Source organism: Hyaena hyaena, unplaced genomic scaffold, assembly GCF_003009895.1.
Source record: "Hyaena hyaena isolate Hyena2069 unplaced genomic scaffold, ASM300989v1 scaffold_6, whole genome shotgun sequence".
NCBI lineage: Eukaryota > Metazoa > Chordata > Mammalia > Carnivora > Hyaenidae > Hyaena > Hyaena hyaena.
The window spans coordinates 8022647-8043639 of NW_024080638.1; the positions used below are offsets into that span (position 1 = coordinate 8022647).

The window sequence follows — 20993 nt, forward strand, 5'->3', positions numbered from 1 at the left end:
GAATGTATAAGCAGGTCCTCCCCGAAGAGGTTGCCCTGGAAACCGGGAGTGTGGGCTGCACAGGGGACAGCGGGGTCCTAGAGCCTGTACCTTGCTTCCACCTCCCATGGGTGAGACTGGGGGGCCCTGGGGCTGGGTGATCCCCTCCCGGCTCCCCAGCCAGATCCGGGGCCTGAGGGTGGAAACTGATGCCGCATCTGCTTGTGTCTTCCGGTCTCTAGGGGGTTTCTCTTCACCTGGATCTTAGTGTCGTTTGTCTGTCACCTGGCCTCCACCCAAGGAGCTCCTGAAGGTAATCCTCTCTTCTCTTTGTGCAGGGGGAGACCAGGGAGGGCAGACGGGACCTGAGAACACAGGGCTAGGAGACAGCAAGACCCCTCACTGGAACTCACTGCCTCAGTTTTCCCATCAGTAAAATGGAGCCAATCATTGGCAAACTCCCTCCGGGCTTGAAAGAGTCCCATTTAAAGTTTTGTGCGGGGCAGGAAGGACTCTGTGCAGAAATGTGGAAGGGCGACCCTGACTCTTTCTTTCCTACCCAAGGTATGGGGGGTGGGGGGGCGGCGTGGGCAGAACTGGGATAAATCACGTTGGCTCAGTCAGCCCCCGGTCGTCCTGATTTGTCCAGTGGTTATACCAAGAACTGCTGGGAGGAGGCACGAAGGCCACAACTTCCTGCTCTTCCCGTGAGATCCTGCTCTTCCCTACTGTCCCTGAGGAGCCGGCCAGGGGGCCAGAGCGGCGGTGGGCTGGCGACACAGCTGCCCGTGGAAACCAAATCCTCTCCACATCTGTTTGTCACCCAGCCACGACGCCTCCTAAAATAGCGGCCCTTCCCCCTCCTCCATGCCCGCCTGTGTGCCGGGGCGGGCGGCCGGGCACTCTCAGAGCCCCTGTGGCCTGACCTGGCCGCCGGCAGGGATTGGGTCCCCGGGAGGGGAGGGCCGTGCCCGGAAGAGACTCCTGCTGCCCGGCAACATTTTGTGCAAATGTCATATTTTCCGAGCTTGCTGTTTCCCCCACAAAGTAGGTGAACAGCTGTCCAGAGTCCTGAGTCAGGCGATGGGGGGCGGGGGCTGTCAGGGAGAGGCCGGAGCTGTGTGGAGCCAGGTTTGTGTCATAAAGGGATCTGGCTGCGGCCAGCTGGCTGGGTCCTTCCAGCTCGGCGTCGGGCTGCCTTCATTCTCCTGGCCCCTAGCTCCTCGCCCCTGGATCTTGGACGTGTCTTCACCCCGCTTTCTCGCTTGTCCGAGGGGCTTTAGCTCAGTACAGCATCGTGCTAAGAACAGAGACCCTGGAGCCAAGTGGCCTGGGTTCAAATTCCGGCTGTGCCTTTTATTATACGCTCTGTGACCTTGGGCTAGTTATTATAGCCAACTTTTCTGACCTTTGTCTGTGAAGGGGGGCATTATAAACAGTACCTTCATCACAGATGAGTGAAAGAGTCAAGAGAGAGAGTACATGTAAAGCACTTGGCTCATAGTAAGTGCTCAGCAAATACTGGCATCTGTTATTGCTGTCGATTCTATTATTTAGTTGAAAACTTGGGTAGGAACAGTCCTTCTCTGTCACGTCAGAGTCTTCCCTAAGATGACCACCTCTGCCAGCTCCAGGTGTCCGAGTTTGGGGCTTTGCCCTTGACCTGCAGACAGCCTGCAGGGGAGGCCTGGAGACTGGCGGGTGTCTGTTTTGAAAGGACGCTGAGGGAAAGCTCATCAGTGCCGCTGGGCCTGGCCAGCTGTCATTTCCCTGGGTGAGCGTGAGCAGCCGGAAGCCGTGGTGCTTGAGGACATGTCGTGCAGTCCTGGGGTCCTCCGGGGGCTGCTGAGATGGGCCAAGGGGAGGGAAGGGTGGCTTCCTGTCCTCACCTCTTCCCCAGCAAGTGCCTCCTCCTTTTTAAATTGTTTGCAGTGAGTAGCGTTTTGTGATACTAAGAGCGTTTCAGTGATTCAAAGGTGTGAAATACACTACTACCAGGAGAACCTTGGAGCTGTGGTTTGTTTCACGTCAGGGTTTGAGGGGCACACGGAGGTGGGAGAGAGGGGGAATTGGAAGTGGGATGAAGGCCCGCAGGTCCTACGGAGGAATCAGGGTCTCTGATTGAAGCCAACCCGAAGAAGCAGCCTACCCTCTAGAGTTCTTAGAACGTCCTTAGCACTTTGTGGCCACTTCCAGGTCTGGTTTCCCTTGTCTTACAGGTAGGGAAACTGAGGCTCAGGGGTCAGGAAAAGACTTGCCTCGAGGTGTCCGGTGTAGGCCATGGGCGAGGATTGGCTAGGAAGCCCGGGAACCCTATGATGTAGGCGTTCTTCGCTGCTTCGTTTTATGGCAGAGGGAACTGAGGCCCAGAGTCCAGACTCACAGTGGCTTTGCCTGGCTCTGAAGCCTGGCCTTCTGACCCCCACCCTTCTATCTGTCCATCCATCCATCCATCCATCCATCCATCCATCCATCCATCCTTCCATCCATCCATCCATTCACGTCACAGTTGTTAGCTGAGGACTAAGTGCCACGTGACGCATTCAGCCTGATGGACACCCCCATGGACCACACTCAAGGGTTAGGTTGCTGCGTTCAGGGGTGGGGAACCTGAGAACCCGTGCTAGGCCCCAGTTCCAGAGGCAGCCTCTCCTCTCTGGCTTCTGCAGACACTGGCAGCCCAGCCAGCTGAGGGACGTCGAGTGACCCAGCGAGAGGCAGGGTCAGGAAGCCTTTCCATACACACCCTGGAAACCGTCCCTTTGCCCTGGCGAGCCCCACCGATGTAATTACCGGGCAGATGTGACCTGGCCAGGCCACAGTAGATGTCCGAACGGCTCACCAGAGGACAGAGCTTGCAGGGACGCCCCTGCTCTGTCCAAAGCGGCACAGGGAGGAGGGGACTCATTGGAAATATCCTCTTCCTTCCGTGCACAGAGCAGCTTCCCCGGCCTGCTCTGGCCAGAGAGAGACCTAGAAGGTGGGCAAGGGGCTAGGGAGGTTCCTAAAGGTGGTGAGACCGGTCAGGCCCACGGGACATCCTTACCAAGCTCCGGTGACACATCCATTCCTGTCACCCTGCTCCCTCACTCAGGGAACTGCTTCTTGGAGGAGATGCTTTTTGAGGCAGAGAGAAGGGGAAGCTTGTCATGTTTGGTGGCCTCAGACACTCTTAGTGCTAGCATGTGGTGATGATCATTATTTTTGGTATTAACAGCTATCATTCGAAAGTGCTTATTTTGTGCTAGGCTCTTGCTTTCAAGTGTATCCTCACAACAGCCTTCTGCGTTTGGTGCTACTATTATCCCATTTAACAGGTGAGAAAACTGAGGCACTGAAGTCACAAGTGAACTCAGGAAGCTTTGCTCCAGGGTCTGTGTCTTTTTTTATTATTTTTTTAATGCTTTATTTTGGAGAGAGAGAGAGAGAGAGAGAATGGGTAGGGAAGGGGGCAGAGAGAGATGGAGACACAGAATCTGAAGCAGGCTCCAGACTCTGAGCTATTAGCACAGAGCCCAACATGGGGCCCAAACTCGTGAACCTCGAGATCATGACCTGAGCCAAAGTTAGATGCTTAACCAGCTGAGCCCCTCTAGGCGCCTGGAGTCTGCGTCTTAAACTAGTATATGCAGCATCATTCGGCCAGACAGGGAATAGGTTCCAATTCTGTACTCCCAGCCGCAGGCATGGGCCACCGGGCAGCAATGGGTGACCCGTCCTCACTGGGTCTGTGCACCTTGCAGGGGTCTGGAGCTGGAGCAGGCCCTGACCCCGCCCTCTCCCGCCTCTGCCCACCCTCTGCAGATGTGGACGTCCTCCAGCGGCTCGGCCTCAGCTGGACAAAGGCAGGGGGTGGCCGGAGCCCCCCGCCCCCGGGGGTCATTCCGTTCCAATCAGGCTTCATCTTCACGCAGCGGACCCGGCTCCAGGCCCCCACGGCCGCCGTCATTCCCGCCTCCCTGGGCACAGAGCTGGCTCTGGTGCTGAGCCTCTGCTCCCATCGGGTGAACCATGCCTTCCTCTTCGCCGTCCGCAGCCGGAAACACAAGCTGCAGCTGGGTCTGCAGTTTCTCCCCGGCCAGACGGTCCTCCACCTGGGGCCCCGGCGCTCGGTGGCCTTTGACCTCGACATGCATGACGGGCGCTGGCATCACCTAGCTCTGGAGCTCCGTGGCCGCACGGTCACCCTGGTGACAGCCTGCGGGCAGCGCCGGGTGTCTGTCCCGCTGCCTTTCCCCAAGGACCCAGCCCTCGACCCCGAGGGCTCCTTCCTCTTTGGGAAGATGAACCCGCACGCGGTCCAGTTTGAAGGTGCCCTGTGCCAGTTCAGTATCTACCCTGTGACGCAGGTCGCTCACAATTACTGTACCTACCTGAGAAAGCAGTGTGGACAGGCTGACACGTACCGGCCCCAGCTGGGACCCCTCCTTCCCCGAGACCCTGGCGCAATCTTCACCTTCCAGACCGACCTTGCCCTGCGAGGCCTGGAGAACCTGACCACTGCCGCGCCAGCCCTGGGGGCACGGCCGGCAAACAGGGACCCCAGGAGGACTGTAGTGCCCGCCACCCCCGCCGAGCCCCTCAGGACTAGCGTCGCAGACCCTCACCGGCGTGCTGCAGCCGGGAGCCCAGCGCGGACCCCGCCGTCACCTGCCAGGCTGTCAGCCGGTGAGGGGCCCTCAGCTCCCCGTGCCGGTGCCGCCACACCTGTCCAGCCGTTGCAGAAGAGCACAGCCGCAGGCAGCCCCAGCAGTCACCCAGCTCAGCCCTCGGCCCCTCCTCCTTCAAGAGGCCCCGTCAAAAGGCCCCGCCCCACCCAAAAGGCCGCTCAGCCTCCCTTCTCGAAGGCAGCGCCCCCCACCACGAAGCCGGTGCCACCCACCTCCCCCCTACTTCCTGCCAAGGCCTCCCGGCCCCCCGTGAAGCCAATCGCGAGGACCCTTGTAACGCCCAGACCTCCGCTGCCCAGCGCTCGGCCCCTGCTTCTGGCCACGGGCTCCTCCAAAAAGCCTTTCTCCCCAGGGGGCCAGAATGAGGCCGCAATGAGCCATCGTGCCGGCGGGCCGGCTGCTGCCCGCACCGGCGCCACCAGGCCTCCTCAGCCCACTGTCCCGTCCCTGTCCCCTGCCCCCCGTCCTGGCCCTACAAGGCCCGCTCCACTGCCAGCCACGTCCTTGCCTCCCGCCCTGGCTCCTGGCTCAGCCCCCTCCAGGACCAAGACGCCCTCTGGATCAGAAGCCACGCAGAAAGCCAGACCCAAGAGCAAGGCCCGGAAGCCCGTCCCCCTCAGACCCGGGAAGACAGCCAGGGATGTCCCGCCGACCGATCCGACAACCCGGCCCAGCCCCAGCCAGTCCCAGCCCCGCCAGCCTGCCACCTCCTCGGCGTTCACCTCGGCGCAGTTCCTGTCCGCCAGTCCCTGGCCTACAAGTCCCAGCTACTCGTTCCTCCACCCAGCGGGGCCCACGCCTTTCCCGTTGCTGATGGGACCTCCAGGGCCCAAGGGGGACTGCGGTTTGCCGGTAAGGCCGGGTGGGGTGTGCATGTTGCTTGGAGCTCAAGTGGGCGGTGGGGGTGGGTGGGGGGTGGGGTGCAGTAAGGGCAAGTGGCTGCCCTAGGCAAGGGCCGACTGGGAGAAGCAACTTCGAGCAGGGCGGCGGTTATGGGCCAAGTCTCAACTCGAACGTGAGTTCCTCACTCGTCTACCTCTGCTGTGCTCGCGACCGCACGCCCTGCTGTTTCATGACCCACTGGGCCAGACTTGGTTTGGCGGCCACCACCAGGTAGAGAGCCCCCCTGGGCTTTGCTTGGCTTGGGCCCCAAGTCATTTCTTTGCTAACCCAGCTGTCAAGGTCAAGTGGCTGAAGGAAAACCACTAACCGACTGGCCCCTAGGTCACACGCTCTCCGAAGTTCAGCTGTTCCGACTCCTAGAGTGGAGCCCCTCCAGCCCACCAGCGTGTCTGGGAGTTTTGGACAAAGGTCGCACACGGGTAGTCCTGAATGTGTTTTGTTTGGCACGTGCAGCATTGTTTAAAAATATTTAACGAGTTACTAACGTTTTAAAAATGTGAGAGATTTCTTATAAAAGACCTGGTGACTGGCTTCTCCTGGAAGGGGAGAGACGCAGTGGCCCGTGGGCTGCGGCTGGGTCAGAGCCACCCCTTTAGACAGGACAGGTCTGCCCCTGTGTGGCCCCCGTCCCCACATCTCCCGATCAGGTCTTCCAACTCGGTCCTTCTTCTGTTTCTTTCTCCTGTCTGGATCCCATAGATGTTGGATTTGTGGCCCCTGTAGAGGAGTTTGGGGTGGGGAGGGGGGAGGTTGGCCTGAACAGTCAAGGGAAGGAGAAAGAACAATCCACGTGCGGGAGATGTTCTCAGGGCCGCTGCCTGCAGCATGCCTGGGACTGTCTCCAGGGGCAACGACCTTTCTGCAGCTGGAGGCCAATTCCTCCGGGCGGGGAATGGTGGGATGGAGTTTCCAGAAAGCTCAGGCCTCGGCTCTGTTCTCCCGCCTCGGAGATGACCACTGTGCGGTCTCCTCCTTCCTAGGGCCGGGTTTCCCACCAGGCTCTAGTGTTTGAGGTTAGGCTCCCTACAATGTGGACACAGTGGCAGATGCTGGGAATTCCCAGGCCTTACAAACACACTTAATGAGTTTTAATAATGATTAGGAATAATATTTGTTCAGCCTGTCTCCAAGGGGACTGAGAGCGCACTTTTATTATAACCATATTGTAGAACTTATGGAAATTGTATGCATTGCTTTGCAATTATGTCAACGCTCCGCTTAAGACCCGTGCTCTGAAATTGTCCGGGCGGGGAGTTGGGAGCGGAGGAACGAAGGGGGACCCCTGTTCAGCCCTCCAGGCTGCTCAGCCTGACTCAGGCACCAGGTGCCTCTGAGGCCTGATAGCTCAGCTTCCCAAGCTGTGTGGGCGCTCGGTTCACTAGCCATGAGGTCAAAAGGGGGTGAGTTGTCCCCTCTCAGAGAGGGTGCGAAGCTCAAGTCTCCACTCCATTCAGTGGAGGAGGCCAGCCCTGTCTCCCAAGGCCGTGCACAGGGTAGAGAGAGGACAAGCCTCCAGAACTGGAGCGGCGGATGGTTTTTTAGGGTGCGTGGTTTTCCCAGGATCAAAGAATGTGCTGCAGCCAACCTGTTCGGTAGATGGGTACTTAAGGATCATTCCATTCAACCGTCCTCACTGGGCAGGTGAGGAGCCTAGAGCTTGTGCCCAGAGAGGGCCAGGACTTGCCAAAGGTCACACAGCACGTAGGAGGTAGAATTGAAGTCTGTGCCCAGCTCTAGACGCTAAGACCTACATGGCTCATCCTATTCCCCTGAAGGTCCACACTGAGACTCTAAGGCTCAGAGCCGGGAAGCTGGGGCTTCCAAGACCTGTCAGGCCCTGTCCTTGGCCTCAAAGGAAGATACCCATGTCTAAAAGAATCTTGTGTTTCTATACTCACCAAATGTATGCATTACATGAATGGCATCTCCCTTTAGAACCTCCCAGGAGCTGGTTCAGGAGGGCGGGATGTGTATGCTAATCCCCGCTCTACAGATGAGGGGACAGTGAGTGGTCAGAGGGACCAAAGACATGGCCAAGGGCACCGAGCATGTTCTTGCGGGGACCAGGACATGCCTCTGGGTCCCTGGCTCCTGGGTCCCAGGAAGAGCCGTGGCTCTTCCTGCTACTGCAGCCCTGAAGGGCTGAGGGCCGAGGGCGGACGGCAGTCTGCTTGGGTGGTGTCCTGCCTCATGCCGGTCCCCGAATCCCACCCTCCCTCTGCTTGGAACCTAGCCTCACTCCAATAGGAACCGAAAAGCTTCGAGAAGCTTTGTCCAGCCCCCTGTGCGGCAGGTGGCAGCGTGGTCATTTGTATCCCACCGGATACCAGCCATTATATAACTGAAGTGACATCTTTGAGCAGCAGCGACGAGAACTTCTATTCCTGTCCTCTCTTATCTGCCTCCAGCCCCCGTATATATTCAGAAGCTGTTCTGCCCTGGGCAGGGGGCTTGATTGTCCCCAGTATGGGGACATGCAGACCCGAGTTCAAATTCTGACTCTGCCCCTTACTAGCTCTGTGCCCCCGATCCACACTAAGTCTTGATTTCCGCAGAACGTAGGTTAAGAATAGCTCCCATCTCCCGTGAGGAAGCAAGTTGGGTGATCTCCAAGGCCCCTTGGAAATCTGTTCTTGCTGGGTGACTTTGGGGAACGTCTTCCTCTCCCTAGGGCTGTCTCCCCTCCGTGACAGCTTTGGAAGATCTCCCTTCTTAGAAAGAAGTGGCTGTGGGACCTTGCGTAGCCAGAGAGGGGTGCCACGCGTGCCTGGGTCTGCCCGGTGCTGTGTGGTCCTGGAGGGGCATGAGACAGACTGCTGGAGGCGGAGACAGCTCCGGGCCCCGGGCCTGCCAGCAGTCGTAGCCATGAGCGAGGGAGCTCCGTGGGAGCCCCGGCAGCGGGGGGAGCATGGAAAAGCTGAGCTGGGCCCCGGGTGAGTAGGGGCGGGGAGGCTGCGGTTCACAGAGACTGCACAGAAGCTGCACAGAAGCCCCAAGCTTGGGAGGAGGCGAGTCAAGGCCTTGTTTATTCATGATCGCTGGCATTTGCACCGGCTTGCACTTTTTTGCAAGCGTCACCTCGGGGAGACCCGGATGAGGGCCTGGCCCGCAGCAGATGCTCCGTGACTATCTGTGAAATGAAGGGATATGATCTCTACAGAAAAAAAGGTTGTCTTGATTCCCAGGCCAGGCTCCTTGAAGTGACACAGATCTCGGCTGCTGGTGGGTCGGGAGGCCGCACGGAGGAGGCCGCAGGGCCCAGACTTTGGATTTGGAGTGACCTGGGTTCAAACCGCTCCCTTATCTAGCCATCACTTCCTTCTTTCAACAAATGTTGATTGAGTACCTTCTAGGTGCCAGCTGCTGTGTGACCTTTGGCAAGTCACTTAACCTCTCTGGCCTCGATTTCTGCCTTTGCGAAATGGGGATAGGGTACTGCCCACCTTACCAGAGTTGTCGTGTGGACTGAGATGTGGGACGTAAAGCACTCAGCACCTAGCACCTGGTCCTGGCGGGTTGTTGTGGTTGTTTCCTGACATGCTATGGCTGAGAACTGTACTAAGAGAACCAGGAATCTCTGGACCCCGGGGTGCCTCCATGCTGTTGGTGGTTAGGAATTGGGGCTAGATCTTGAGAAATTCACGCCTTAACCCTAGTATCATCTAGAACCCAGGAGAAGGAGGGGTGTTTCGCTCTCTTTGGAGTATTGTTCCTGAGGTCCTACTCTGTGCCGGGCTCGGTGCTAAGCCCTGTGCGTGCTGTATCCTGCAGCTCCACGTGGGGAACAGGTCATTGAGGCGAGTTCAAGGAAGGGGCTACTTACAGAGGTGCGGGCAGCAACAAAGGAACCCACAGGGGCTGGCGAAACACACGGTCTAACCTGAAGGTACAAGGGGAGGGGAAAGTGTAACCAGACCCCAGTGAAAGTTAAAATGTGCACAGCCGTCTGCAGCCCCCAACAGGAGCAGGGAGAGAAATACTGTGCCCGCTCACTCTTTCTACTTCTCTGTCTCTTGCTGGGGCTTCCCATTGGCCAGACCTAGCCCAGAGCACAGAGCAAGGAAGCCTGAGGGTGCGGCCAGTGAAAGCCAGCTTCCTGGGGCATGCAATAGATCTGGGCAGCAAGTGGAGACTAACCAGCAGCCCCCCCACATTATATATTGGAAGGTGGGTGTTATATTCCCATTTCACAGCTGGGCAAACTGAGGCCTGGAGGCCCTGGGAGATGCAGTAATGTGCACAAAGCCACACCCAGTAGGCCCTGCCCTAGGACAGAGGGTGGGGGCAAAGGCTCAGAGCCCTGAGCGCTGTTCCTGGGAATAACGGTGTGCTCAGATGGTCAGAAATGGGAGGCCCCTTTGAGGTGTCCTGCCTCTCCCTATCGGGCCAGTGAGCAGAGGCCCGGAGCCTGGAGGGTCCTCACGCAGAGTCGCCAGCAGTTAGCAGCACATGAGAGACCGGCCTCAGGCCTCCCAGATCCTCAGCCCGTGGAACCTCTCTGCTCGCTGCCTGAGGGCCCTGCCTGCCAGGACATACTTCTTTCCGCAAGGCTTGGCAGGCGGGGGGTGGGGGGGTGTGCCTGCAGCTGACGTCACAGTGGACTTGTTCCGTGGGACGGGGTTCCCCGGGTCTGGCTGTGGAGGCCAGGACCCTCGGGGAAGCCCAGAGCGGCTGCTTGTTTGTTTCCATGGATCTGTTTACGCGAGCCCCCCCCCCAGCCCCTGTGCCCCCCCAGGCCCAGGCCTCGCTCGCCTCCCCCAGGCAGGCCTGTGGCCCCCGCTCCCCTCCCCCTCGGGCTCCGGGCCCTCTCAGAGGCCCCGTTGTTTGCGGCGTGGAGTGGAAAATCCCACCCCGGCCCTCGTGAATCATCCCAGAGTCACCCGCTCAGGCTTCAGGCCTTGGAAAGAAATGGCAGCATTTTTCCACTGCGTGGAGAACAGGCAGGGTCTCGGGCCAGGCGAGAGGGGGCAGGGGGCGCCCACCCTCGCTCGCCCACTAACAAAGTAAGTAGTGAACAGGGAAGGGTCAGGCCGGTGGCTGCCGCTGGGCCCGGGGTGGCAGAGGAGAGCCTGGCCAGGCCCGCAGCTGGGGGCCGGGCTGCGATGACACGGAGCCGGGCTGTGGCCTGACATCACTAGGCTGGGCCGTGGGTCCCAACTGGCACTCAGAGTCTGCTCTGCAGATGTGCGGGTGAGGTCAGACTCCCAGCTTGGATGCCCCTGTTTCTGGGGCAGAAGAAATGCCAAGAGGGTGTGCCAGGGCCCCTGAGGGAGACTCTCCGTCCCTGGAGCCCTGCCTGAGCTCTGCCTCCCTGGGCCTTGACCTTCTTCTCTGTGAGATGGGCATGGTCTCCTCCTTTCCTCTCCTGTCAGATAAGTGGAGAAGGAAGTCGCCATTGCCCTGCAGCTCGGGAACTGCCTCGTGTTGGGAAGGTTCCGGGGTGCTTCTTCCACAGCTGCCCAGAGAGGGGCAAGCCCTTACCCAAGTGTGCACACCTAGTCAGCACGTACTGAGCTGGGATTCTCTGTGTGGAAGCTCCCAGGAGAGGAGAACAGATCCAGTGTCCTGGGTTGAATGCAGGTCCTGCCCGTTAGCTGTGTGGCCTTGGGCAAGTCGTTTTGCCGCTGTGAGGCTCTGGTTGGTTTCTCATCTATGAAGACGGCTCTGCAATGTCTGTAGTAGTGCCTCACCTGAGCGCCTGCATTTCCCTTTCTTTCTGGGTCACCTGGAAGAACAGGGAAAGGGAAGGGGCTTCCGGAAAGGGAAATCTTTGTTCTTCCTGAAAAACAGATGCCAAGGAGGGTGGTTTAAAATTTGGAGCAGCTTCGGGCGCCTGGGTGGCTTAGTCGGTTAAGCGTCCGACTTTCACTTAGGTCATGATCTCGCGGTTCGGGGGTTCGAGCCCCGCGTCGGGCTCTGTGCTGACTGCCAGCTCAGAGCCTGGAGCCTGTTTCAGTCTGTGACTCCCTCTCTCTCTGACCCTCCCCTGCTCACGCTGTCTCTCTCTCTCTCTCCTAGAAATAAATAAAAACATTAAAAAATATTAAAAAAAATAAAGAATGAAGGGGTGAGGAATGGAAGTAGGGTGCCCCCCAAAGCCACACAGCTCGTAAGCAGGAGTGCCCTGTCTTCCAATGTTCTCTACTGTTCCCCTGCGGGGGATGAAGGGGAGAGAGGAAGGAGCCCTGAAATCCCAAACCTGCGGAACTACATAGAAGGGCTCTGGCTGGAAGGAAGATGGCTGCCAGTTTGGCCAGAGGTTCTGGGAGGCTCCGAGGTGTCCAGGACTTGCCCGAGGGCCACGCAGCCACCCGCCCCTCCCTCCACCAGCGCCCCTGGGGCCTTGGAGCCCATATCTGCCTGTCTGGATCTCTCTTCTGATTTTTATTCATGGACGAGCGAGCACGTGGCGTTCACAGGCCAGAACTGTGAACCGAGCCTGCCCAGCGTGAGATCTGGATTAATTACCAGCCAAACCGTACTGGGTTTTCAACACTGATTTTAACTCCGGGCAGGAAACCTGGAATCTCGTTGATGGTTATTTGAAACAAATGAATTCCCCAGGCCTCATACATCCTCGAAAGCCAGGCTTCCTTCGAAGGTTCCGTGTTCAGTTCTTCACATCAGGCACTTAGTTAATCCTCGTTTATCCCTTGAGGGGAGACGGGGGGGTAGCTACTAGACCCACCATCAGTGGGAGCCATGGGGACTCAGGCTGAAGGGCATATACGAAGTGTCCAGCTACTAAGCAGCAAAACCAGAAACTGGACAAAGGTCAGTGCCCTCGGTTTCGTAAGTCTGCTCAGCTACCTCCTTCCCATGCTACAGGGTTAGGCCTTTCTCTTGTGGGAAATAGGGAGCCATTGAATGTTGTTGAGCCGCGGAGTGCCTTGGGAAGATGAACAAGGCTGTGTAGAGGAGGACAGGAGTAGAGAGAGGGTGGAGGTGGGGAGACAAATGAGGGTGCCATTGCAGGTTCTGGGTGAGCAGTGATGAAGCCTGGACCAGGCTGTGACCGCTGGAATAGAGGGAACATTCCAGTGATGATTATATACCAGTCACAGTGTTAAATGTTTACCATCTCTCATTTCATCCCTGTGACAATCCTATGAAGAGGCTATTATCGTCCCCATTTTATAGGCACAGGCTGGTTCAAGAACTTGCCCAACCCCAGCTGGAGAGTGGCATCATGAGGTTTGAACCCAGGCCTGTCTGATGCAAAAGCCTTTGCCTATGCCCTTTATGCTACACTGCCTCTCCTTGGTGCAGAGATGCTTGGTGTGACCTTGGACAAGTCCCTTCTCTGCTCTGGCTCTGCAGAGAACTTGGCTGAGCTCTGAGGTCTCTTGCTGTTTTATCTTATCAAACATTTAGTTGAGAGTCCTGGGGAAAGAGACAGATTAGTTCCTCTGAGAAGACCATGGTCTAGTGGGACTGATAGGCTTCTGGGCAGACAACGCCCCAAATAATATAGAAGCCTTTACAACAGAGGGAAAGAGAGGACTTGAGTAAACCTAGGGGAGGGATCAGGGAAGGCTTCCTGGGACAGGTGACACTTGGTTAAGTTAGCTGAGTAATGAAAGGTGAAAACTTCAAAGACCTAGAAACGGCAGGTACAAAGGCCTGAAAGCCTCAAAGGGCTTGAATTCCTTAGGTAGGGACCTCAGAGGACCCGTCTTCTCAGCAGCCACTGGGTTTCCATGCCCACAGCTCTGGACAGGCTTGTTGAATGACTGCTTGAACCCATTCTCTGCCACCACCTGGCACTCACGCTATCTTCTTGCTTTTTTTTTTCAGGGTCCCCCTGGGCTTCCTGGGCTCCCTGGACCCCCTGGTGCACGGGGGCCTCGGGTAAGTGATCACACGCTGTCCTGGGGAGCTCTGGTTGGCCCTTTGGCCTGTATCCCACGACCCCTAAGTTCCAGCCTTGCTGTGTGACCTCAGGCTGTCCCCTGTCCTTCACAGGCGCGCATTTTCCATTTGGTCCATTGGAGTGTGCTTAGGGCTCGCAGGGGGCATGGTGTGGACAGGAGTGGCCTGGGATAGCAATGACCTCTTACAGGGCCTCAGTTGTTTCTTGCGTATGCCCGCGGCAGTCTGGGGTAAAGGGTCCCTGCAGCCACACCTCCTGAGATGGATTTCAGCATTTGTCTGGAAGCAAAGCTGGTTTGGGAGGATGTGACCCTCACATCCATCTTCCCATCTCTGCAGGGCCTGGGCTCGGGATGCCAACATAGGCAAGGTCGGGGGTGAGCTCCCCATGCTGAGAAGTTTCATCAGAGGCTGGAGGACTGCTTGGCCAGGCTGTAGTGTCTGAGATGGGCCCGCCTGAGCCTTGGTGTGAAAAACCGCTCCCGCACCTCCTACGTCACTTAATGCCGCCTTGATGGAGCCCCTCCCCCGGGACCCCCAGGGGCCAGTACAATCGTTCTCATGTTAGGGGTGAGGAAACTGAGCATGCAGGAGATGGAAGAGCCAGGATGGGAGCCCAGACTCTTAGCCATATGCTGGGACCCTTGGGGGGTTTCTCTTGTTGAAAAATCTGTCCTTTTCCCAAGAGGGCTCAGACCCATGACGCCTGCCACCTGTGTCCAGGCTGAATCAGCCTTTCCCACGCTGGGTGCCTGGCAAGGCTCTGGCAGAGACAGCTGCCCGGGGCATATTTTTAGCTCTGAACCCAGCGGATGGTTCTGGTTATGCAATTACTCGAGCCCTAGTTCCCTCCAGACCTGGCCCTGTGCTCTCTGGGCCCAGGCCTCTGGAATCTGCCGCCTAACGCGGCATTTCCTCCTGGCTTCAGAGTCTCCATGGAGCACATACCCGGAGCTGGGGACCACAGAGGTCCCAGGGATACTACCGGCCACAGAACCTGGTAGCCTGGTGCCAGGATGAGGCCCTTGGACCTGGCAGGCACTTTACCCATCCAAACTGCTCCTCAGCACCTGCACCCGGGCTGTTCCCTCCACCTGGCCCTGGCGCCCTGGGGCGCCCTTCTTTGCAAGTTCCTCCTCCATCCCCTGCTGAGATCAAACGCCACCATGTTTTCCCATGACTGCCCCCTTCTCTGAGCTCCTGCAGCAGTTTATCTGCTTCTCCACCGGATCACTTGGATCACTTTTGAAAAGCTCACAGGGACTGCTGAGCTCTGTTGACTGAGCCGCATATGCATGATCTCATCCCACCCTCCTAGTCATCCCGAGAAATGGGTTGCAGTAATGTCCCCATTTTACAGGTGAGGAAAACCGAGGCTCAGAGTTGTTACTTTGGATAAAGTCAACCATAGGGTAAATGCCAGCCCTAGGACTGAACCCAGGCACTCTGAGCCCGGAGCCTCTGATCGTACAGAATTATTGCACTGAGTTTTCTCTCTACTCTGCCGAGCCCCTATGGGCCAGAGGCAGGTCCTGTTTATTTCTCTTTCTCCCACGGTGCCTCGCAGACTGCCCTGCGTGCAGCAACTGGCCAAATGGTTGCTGAAGAGTTCTAGTCCGGGAGTTAACATTTCACCCCAGAAGCTGCGTGATCTTTGGCAAATCCTTTCCCCTCTCTGGGCCTCAGTTTCCCCATCTCTAAAGCACAGGGTCCTCTCGGGATTCTCCAAGGCATTTCCTTAGAAAGGTATTTCCAAGGTCCCTCCCAGCTCTGAAATTCCACGAGTGAGTGAATGGCTCTCCTGACATCCTTCTTGGGCTTTCTGCGTGTTCCCCTCCCCGTCATCCTGTTTCTAGGCTGGAAATTCCATAGATCATAAAATTCCAGAGATAATAGAATGTGAAGATTAGACAATGCCAGCTCCTCTCTGCACAGATGGTGGCTCTGGGGCTCAGGGAGGGGCAAGGCCATACCTGAGGTCCCCCAAAGCTCAGCAGCATGCCTCTTCCCACCTCCCCATGCTTCCCCAGCCCACGGAAGGAAGTTGGGGAATCCCTGGGCCCTCCACACACCCGGCTCTCTGAGCTGCAGCATTTATAGAATGGGTCTGCTTGGCTCCCAGTCAACTATGCGCTTCGTTTCTCTGCAAGGCAGTGGCCGGAGAGGGGAGTGGGGGCGGGGGCGGGGAAGCAGGAAGCCCCCACCTTCGTAAACTGCAGATGGGGTAGTGGAGTGCTCCAGCCCACCATCTTCAGGGCAGCTGGGGAGAAGTGGCCACCGTTGGCCTCCCACAGCCCATGCCTGGTTCTGGGGGGCTGGTCAGGGGTTCCGCCTCAAACGCCTTTACCCAATTTATGCCCAGTTCAGGCTGAGCTCTGAGGTTAGGCCCCAGGAGCCTGGGCTGGGGTGAACTTCTGAAGTCGTCCAGATTCCTTAGAGCCCACTGGGCCCTAGTCACTCAGAGGACTCTTGGGGAGGGGAGCTGCTCACAGCTCCTTCTGGATCTTGACACTTCCAGGCCACACCCACATGCCAGGAGGCAGAGCTTGGTGGCATGGTAGAGAGGGCTGCAGAGCTGGTTATGTTAAAGGGAGGGTCACCGTGCCACAGCCATCAATTCCCCAGGCCCAGCGAGCTTCTGAATACTGTTCTTTCCAGCGTGTTCAGAGAAGGGGAGGGTCCCTGTTCCGGCATCGAGGAAGAGGGAGGTGCCTTGGTTGGAATGTGACAGGCTACAGCTGGGAAGTTGGCCTCCGAGAGGGAGGAAGGAAGCACAGCTAGCCAGATGAGTCAAGAGGGGCCAAGGACGAGGGCAGTGTGTCTAGAAGCTGGTGTGGTGGGGCACCCCTCGGTCTCCCGGGGTGCCTCTCCCCACCCCTGCTGCCCCTAGATCATTCCTGCTGGACAAAGACTCTCAGGAATCACCTGACTGTCAGGGCTCTGTTTATGTTACTGGCTGCAAGATTCTAACCCAGGGCCCTTGTCGGAGAAAGTAGATATAGCAGGTTCCAGCTGTTACATGGGATTCAGATACAACCTAGGAAAATCCAGTGCCGTGAATAAGCCTTAGACCTGAAGCCAACAGGCCTGGGTCCCGGCCCTGGCTTGGCCATCACTGCTGTGTGACTTGGCCAAGACTCTTTGACTCTCTGGGCCCAGTCTTCCTAGCTGTTCCAAGGCCTCCAGAGAGACCGTGAGCTCAGAGCGTGTAGGAATCTAAGGGAGAGCTTTCTGGCTGGGCTGTGGCCCCAGGAGGGATGCACTTGTGTTCAGGAGATGCTAAATACTCCCTTCGCTGAGTTCTCAACTCCAAAGACTCACATGATGGTGCAGTTGTAGTCGAAAGGGAACAGTTCTTTAAGGCAGAAGTCCTAGACGATCCCCTGGAGGAAGTAGCATTTGAGCCAGGCCTTGAAGGATGGGTGGGTATCAGCTGGAGGGGATGGATGGGAAAGGCATGCCGGTGATGGGAACAGCATGGGAAAAAGTGGTGAGGCACAGTGGAGGGAAGCAATTCGAGAAGTGGGTTTTGAGCCCAGGGAGCCAGCCTGGCAAGGGCTGTGGGGCCAGGTGGAAAGAAGGGGGAGGCGGTAAAACCCAGAGGTTGAGGGCTTGTGCTCTGGAGCCGGACATCTGAGGTTGAGCTCTGGCTCTGCCTCTTAGCAGCCGAGTGACCTGAGAAAGTTCTAAATCCCTCTGAGCACCGGCTTCAAAATGGGAATAATGGTAGCGCCCACCTCTCAGGTTAATAGAGTCAAACGAGGTGATGCATGGAAAGTGTTTGGTGCAGGGGCAGGCATGGAGGGTTCCTCCCGAAGAGCAGACCACCATGGCAGTTGTGCTAAGGCTCGGCGAGAAGACCCAGAAGCGTAGGGGAATGTGCCAGGCGTTGCTGTGGGAGGTGGCGTGACACCCATTTCCCCCTCACCTCTTTATTTCTTTTCCCTTTCAGGGTCCTCCTGGGCCTTATGGGAACCCAGGCCTCCCCGGCCCTCCTGGAGCCAAAGTGAGTATTTGCAGTGGGGTCTGCAGGTCGGACCAGGGAGTGGGTGCTGGGGTTGGAGCCACATTTGGGGTGCTTCTTAGCGGCTCCTGGTGGGAGGGCCTCAGTGCCACAGGCAGTCCCCGAGCACCTCCCAAGTGCCGGGATGGTGACACAGTGGAGACTTGGGAGTAGAGCTTCTGGCTGGGGCTGGGGCGTTAAGGAGGAAAGGGCAGCTACCATGTACAGCCCTCAAAGGAGAGCAGGAAGAAGGGCCATTTGCTGATCAAGAAGGAGGGCCCAGAATGTTGGACTCGGGGTATAAGTTTTGCTGGGTCATAAGACTCACCCTGAGAGGCACGTTATCTTTCAAGCTGGGGAGGGACATGGTCATGTTTGAGGACGATCAGTGTCATGTGGACATGGACTGGAGGTGGGGACCAGAGCGGAGGCGGGGAGACCTGGGGTGGCACAGGGGAGGGATGAGGCTGGCCCCACCAGCCTCGGGGTGTGGGAGGAAGGGAAGCAGATGCATTCACAATGCGCTGGGGAGGTGGGGAGGTAGAGAGGCGCGGCCACAGGCGAGAGATAAGAGACCAGTGCCTCCCCAGTGTTAACACGGGGAGCCAGAGCGGGGAACCTGGTGAGGATGGAGAGGGTGTGGATGTTCACTTGGGACCCTGGAGCCCCGCCAGGTGGAGATGAATTGTGGACAGACATTTGAAACTCTGCAGAATGCTGAGCTGGAGATATGTAGAGCCTTGGGGGGGGATAGAGATGCCACCTCCCCCAGGGACCCTTTCTGGAATGCTCCCGTTAACTTTAAGATGAGACCGCAGAGATCAGAATGACCCGTGCTCTGACGCTGGCTGGGAACTCTGGCCTCAGAGCCCCTAGTGCTGTTCCTGGAGCCCCAGCAGTGAACAGGGCTGTCCAGGGCAGTGCTGGGAGTGAACGGCCAGAGCATCAGAAAGTGTGCCAGCAACATTTAGGTCATGGGGAGAAGTCTCCAGGAGTGGCCGGAGAAACAGGAGAAGTGGAAGGAAGTTGCAAGGTCAAGGGCGCAAGAAGGAAGGGGTGAGAAGCAGGCCAGAAAGGCAGAGGGGCTCTCGGTTAGGACAGTGCCCGGCCCAGCTTGCTCTCTGCGGGCTCAGGGGGGTGGCCAGGCCCAAGGAGATTCTTTGCTAAGCCTGTTAGGCAGGTCGAGTGGCTTAAAGAAAGTGTTAATTGACTGGACCCCAGGTCCTGCTCTCTCCAAAGGCCAGTTCTGGTGCCCACCAGCTTGTCTGGGAGTTTGGGCCACATGGCCAGGGTAGGCTGGGCTCCTTCCTTGCAAAGTGCGCGCCGAGGGCCCAGGTGACGGGTGGCCAGCAGCTGCCTGGATGTGTTCTGGTTTTAACAAGGTGGATAGTGCAGTGTTCGGTAGCATAGCTGCCTTCCTGGCAAACACGTGACAGTAATAATCAGCATATATTGGACCTACTGTGAGCACTGTGCACTAGGCACGCACTTTATGTAGCTTGTCTTCATTTGATCCCCCATGAAGACCTAAAGAGATGGGTGCGGACACCGTACCCACTTACAGATAGGGAAACTGAGGGCCAGGCACATTTAGCCACCGTCTAGGAAACGGTCGCAGGAGCTGCCCTGAGGGGCCAGGCAGGAAGAGGGAGCTCCCATGGAGACTTCCGCTTTGCACAGGCCTCCGGTGTCCCAGGCCATGGGTGCATCACGCCTGCCGGGATCCGCGGCTGTTCTGGATCTCCAGGTCCGCTCAGGAGCACACCTTTCTTGGCCTGGCTGGGACCGCCTGGTCCTCCCCACTCCCTCCAGCTTCCAGACCGATCCCTTGCTGTGTAGCAGCATATGTTCCTTCCCTGTCCCATGCTGGCCCCACATCGCAGGGCCTCAGCCCCAGGCCCACGGCAGCCCCAGCCTGGCCTGCCGCCCCCCCCCCCTTCTCGTGCAGCCAGTCATGTGTCGAGGCAGGAGGGGAGGTTCCTCCTCTGCTTCCCCCTCCATTTTGAGAGGCAGCCTGGGGTGTGGTGAGGGAGGCTCATACCTGGCAGGTGGCCCTTCCTGCTGCCACATGTAGCTGGGATGTGTGGACTCAGGGTCTCCTGGACAGGACTCTAGCCTGTTAAGGGTGCACATTCCAGAAAATATGCTGGAATAAGAGGTGGCACCTTCCATTAATGCTTGCATAAGACTCCAAGGGGAACAGTCATGTGCTTTGCCTGCTACCTGGCCTGGAGCCCAGGGGTGAGCAGAGGTGGCCCCAGGACAGGCCAGTTGGGTGGGAGACCCCAGTTTGCAGGGCTTGAGTCCTGGGCTGTGCTTGATTTGTGGCGTGGCCGGGACAAGGTTAAAGCAGAGGCCCTCCCTGGTTGGAATTCCCGACATCGCTGAGATGGGAAGAGAATCTGCACCCAGGGGTGTGGTTCTGGGGAGAGGCTCCTCACCGTGTCCCAGATCCCCCTCAGCCTGGGAGGTGACCTGATGGGATAGTAATGCCGGCCTCCCCCAGGCCTTGTGCTGGCTCCTCCTCTCGCACATGATGTTGGCTTCTAGAGCAGCCCCTGGGGCCACCCATCCATTCATCTTCCGTCAGTCAACAGATGTTTATTGAGTACCTACTATGTGCTGCTGATGGAAAAATCAGGAAGGTCTGCCTAGGTGACAGGGAGCCTCCACTTGGTCTGGTTGGGTCACCATGCATTCATTGTTCCAGTGGGTTGATGGGGCCCTTGGGAGCTTATGGTATTGTAGGGTGAAGACTGAGGGGTGGGAGAGACAGGTGGATTGAGGAGGATCAAGAAGGAAGGAAGAGAGAAGGAAGAACTTCATGCTTCTTGAGGTCACAAAGGACCAAGGTGACTTGCCCGGGTTCCTGGCAGTGACCATCAGGGGCAGGGCTATATTTTGGATCCTTGAGTTTGCCGGCTGGACATGTACCCGTATACCCCATGTCCAAATCCGTCAAGAAGAGGGAGGGTCAGCTTCCACATGGAGTTGAGATCAAGGGCTTTGAGAATGAGGCAAAGAAGCCAGCATGCTGGGAGGATGCCCTGGCTGACGTTAGAGGTCTAGTGTCGAGTCACTGGTTTAATTCACGGAGCCAACCGACCCCAGGTTGTTGCCGCAGGAAAGGGCAATGATTAAGAGCACAGGCTGGAGCCGGATGATCGAAGTTCACATCCCAGATCTGCCATCTCCTAGTTCTGCGACTCTGGGTACATCATTTCAGCTTCCCGTGCCTCCCCTGCCTCAGTGTCCTCCTCTGGAAAATGGATGATAAGAGCAGCCGCCCCCCTTGGCTTGTCATGAGGAGGAACTGAGTCACTTAGAGCAGTGCTGGCCTTGGCAGTTCTACGGAAGGGTCGGCTGTCAGCACGTGCAGGGCGTTGGGCCAATGTTGGGGCACCGGCAAGTACACTCCCTGCCCTTGCGGACACAAGCGAATCACTGACAAATGCAGAATTATGCCATGACCAGGGCTCAGATGCCTAACACGGGGATTGGTCTGGTGTGGGAGGGGAGACGTGCTTTCCCAGAGGTTACACGGGTTGAACTAAGGTCTGAGGGGC

At 57.7% G+C, this 20993-nt stretch overlaps 1 protein-coding gene across 1 annotated transcript in view; it reads left to right on the forward strand.

Annotated features, from left to right (window-relative positions):
- COL27A1 (collagen type XXVII alpha 1 chain) overlaps positions 1-20993 on the forward strand; it is a 153393-nt gene that overhangs the window by 26469 nt on the left and 105931 nt on the right. The window contains exons 5-8 of the mRNA XM_039241124.1: positions 222-292; positions 3784-5501; positions 13350-13403; positions 17377-17430. Coding sequence (XP_039097055.1) covers positions 222-292; positions 3784-5501; positions 13350-13403; positions 17377-17430 — 1897 coding nt within the window. The remainder of the gene's footprint in view (positions 1-221; positions 293-3783; positions 5502-13349; positions 13404-17376; positions 17431-20993) is intronic.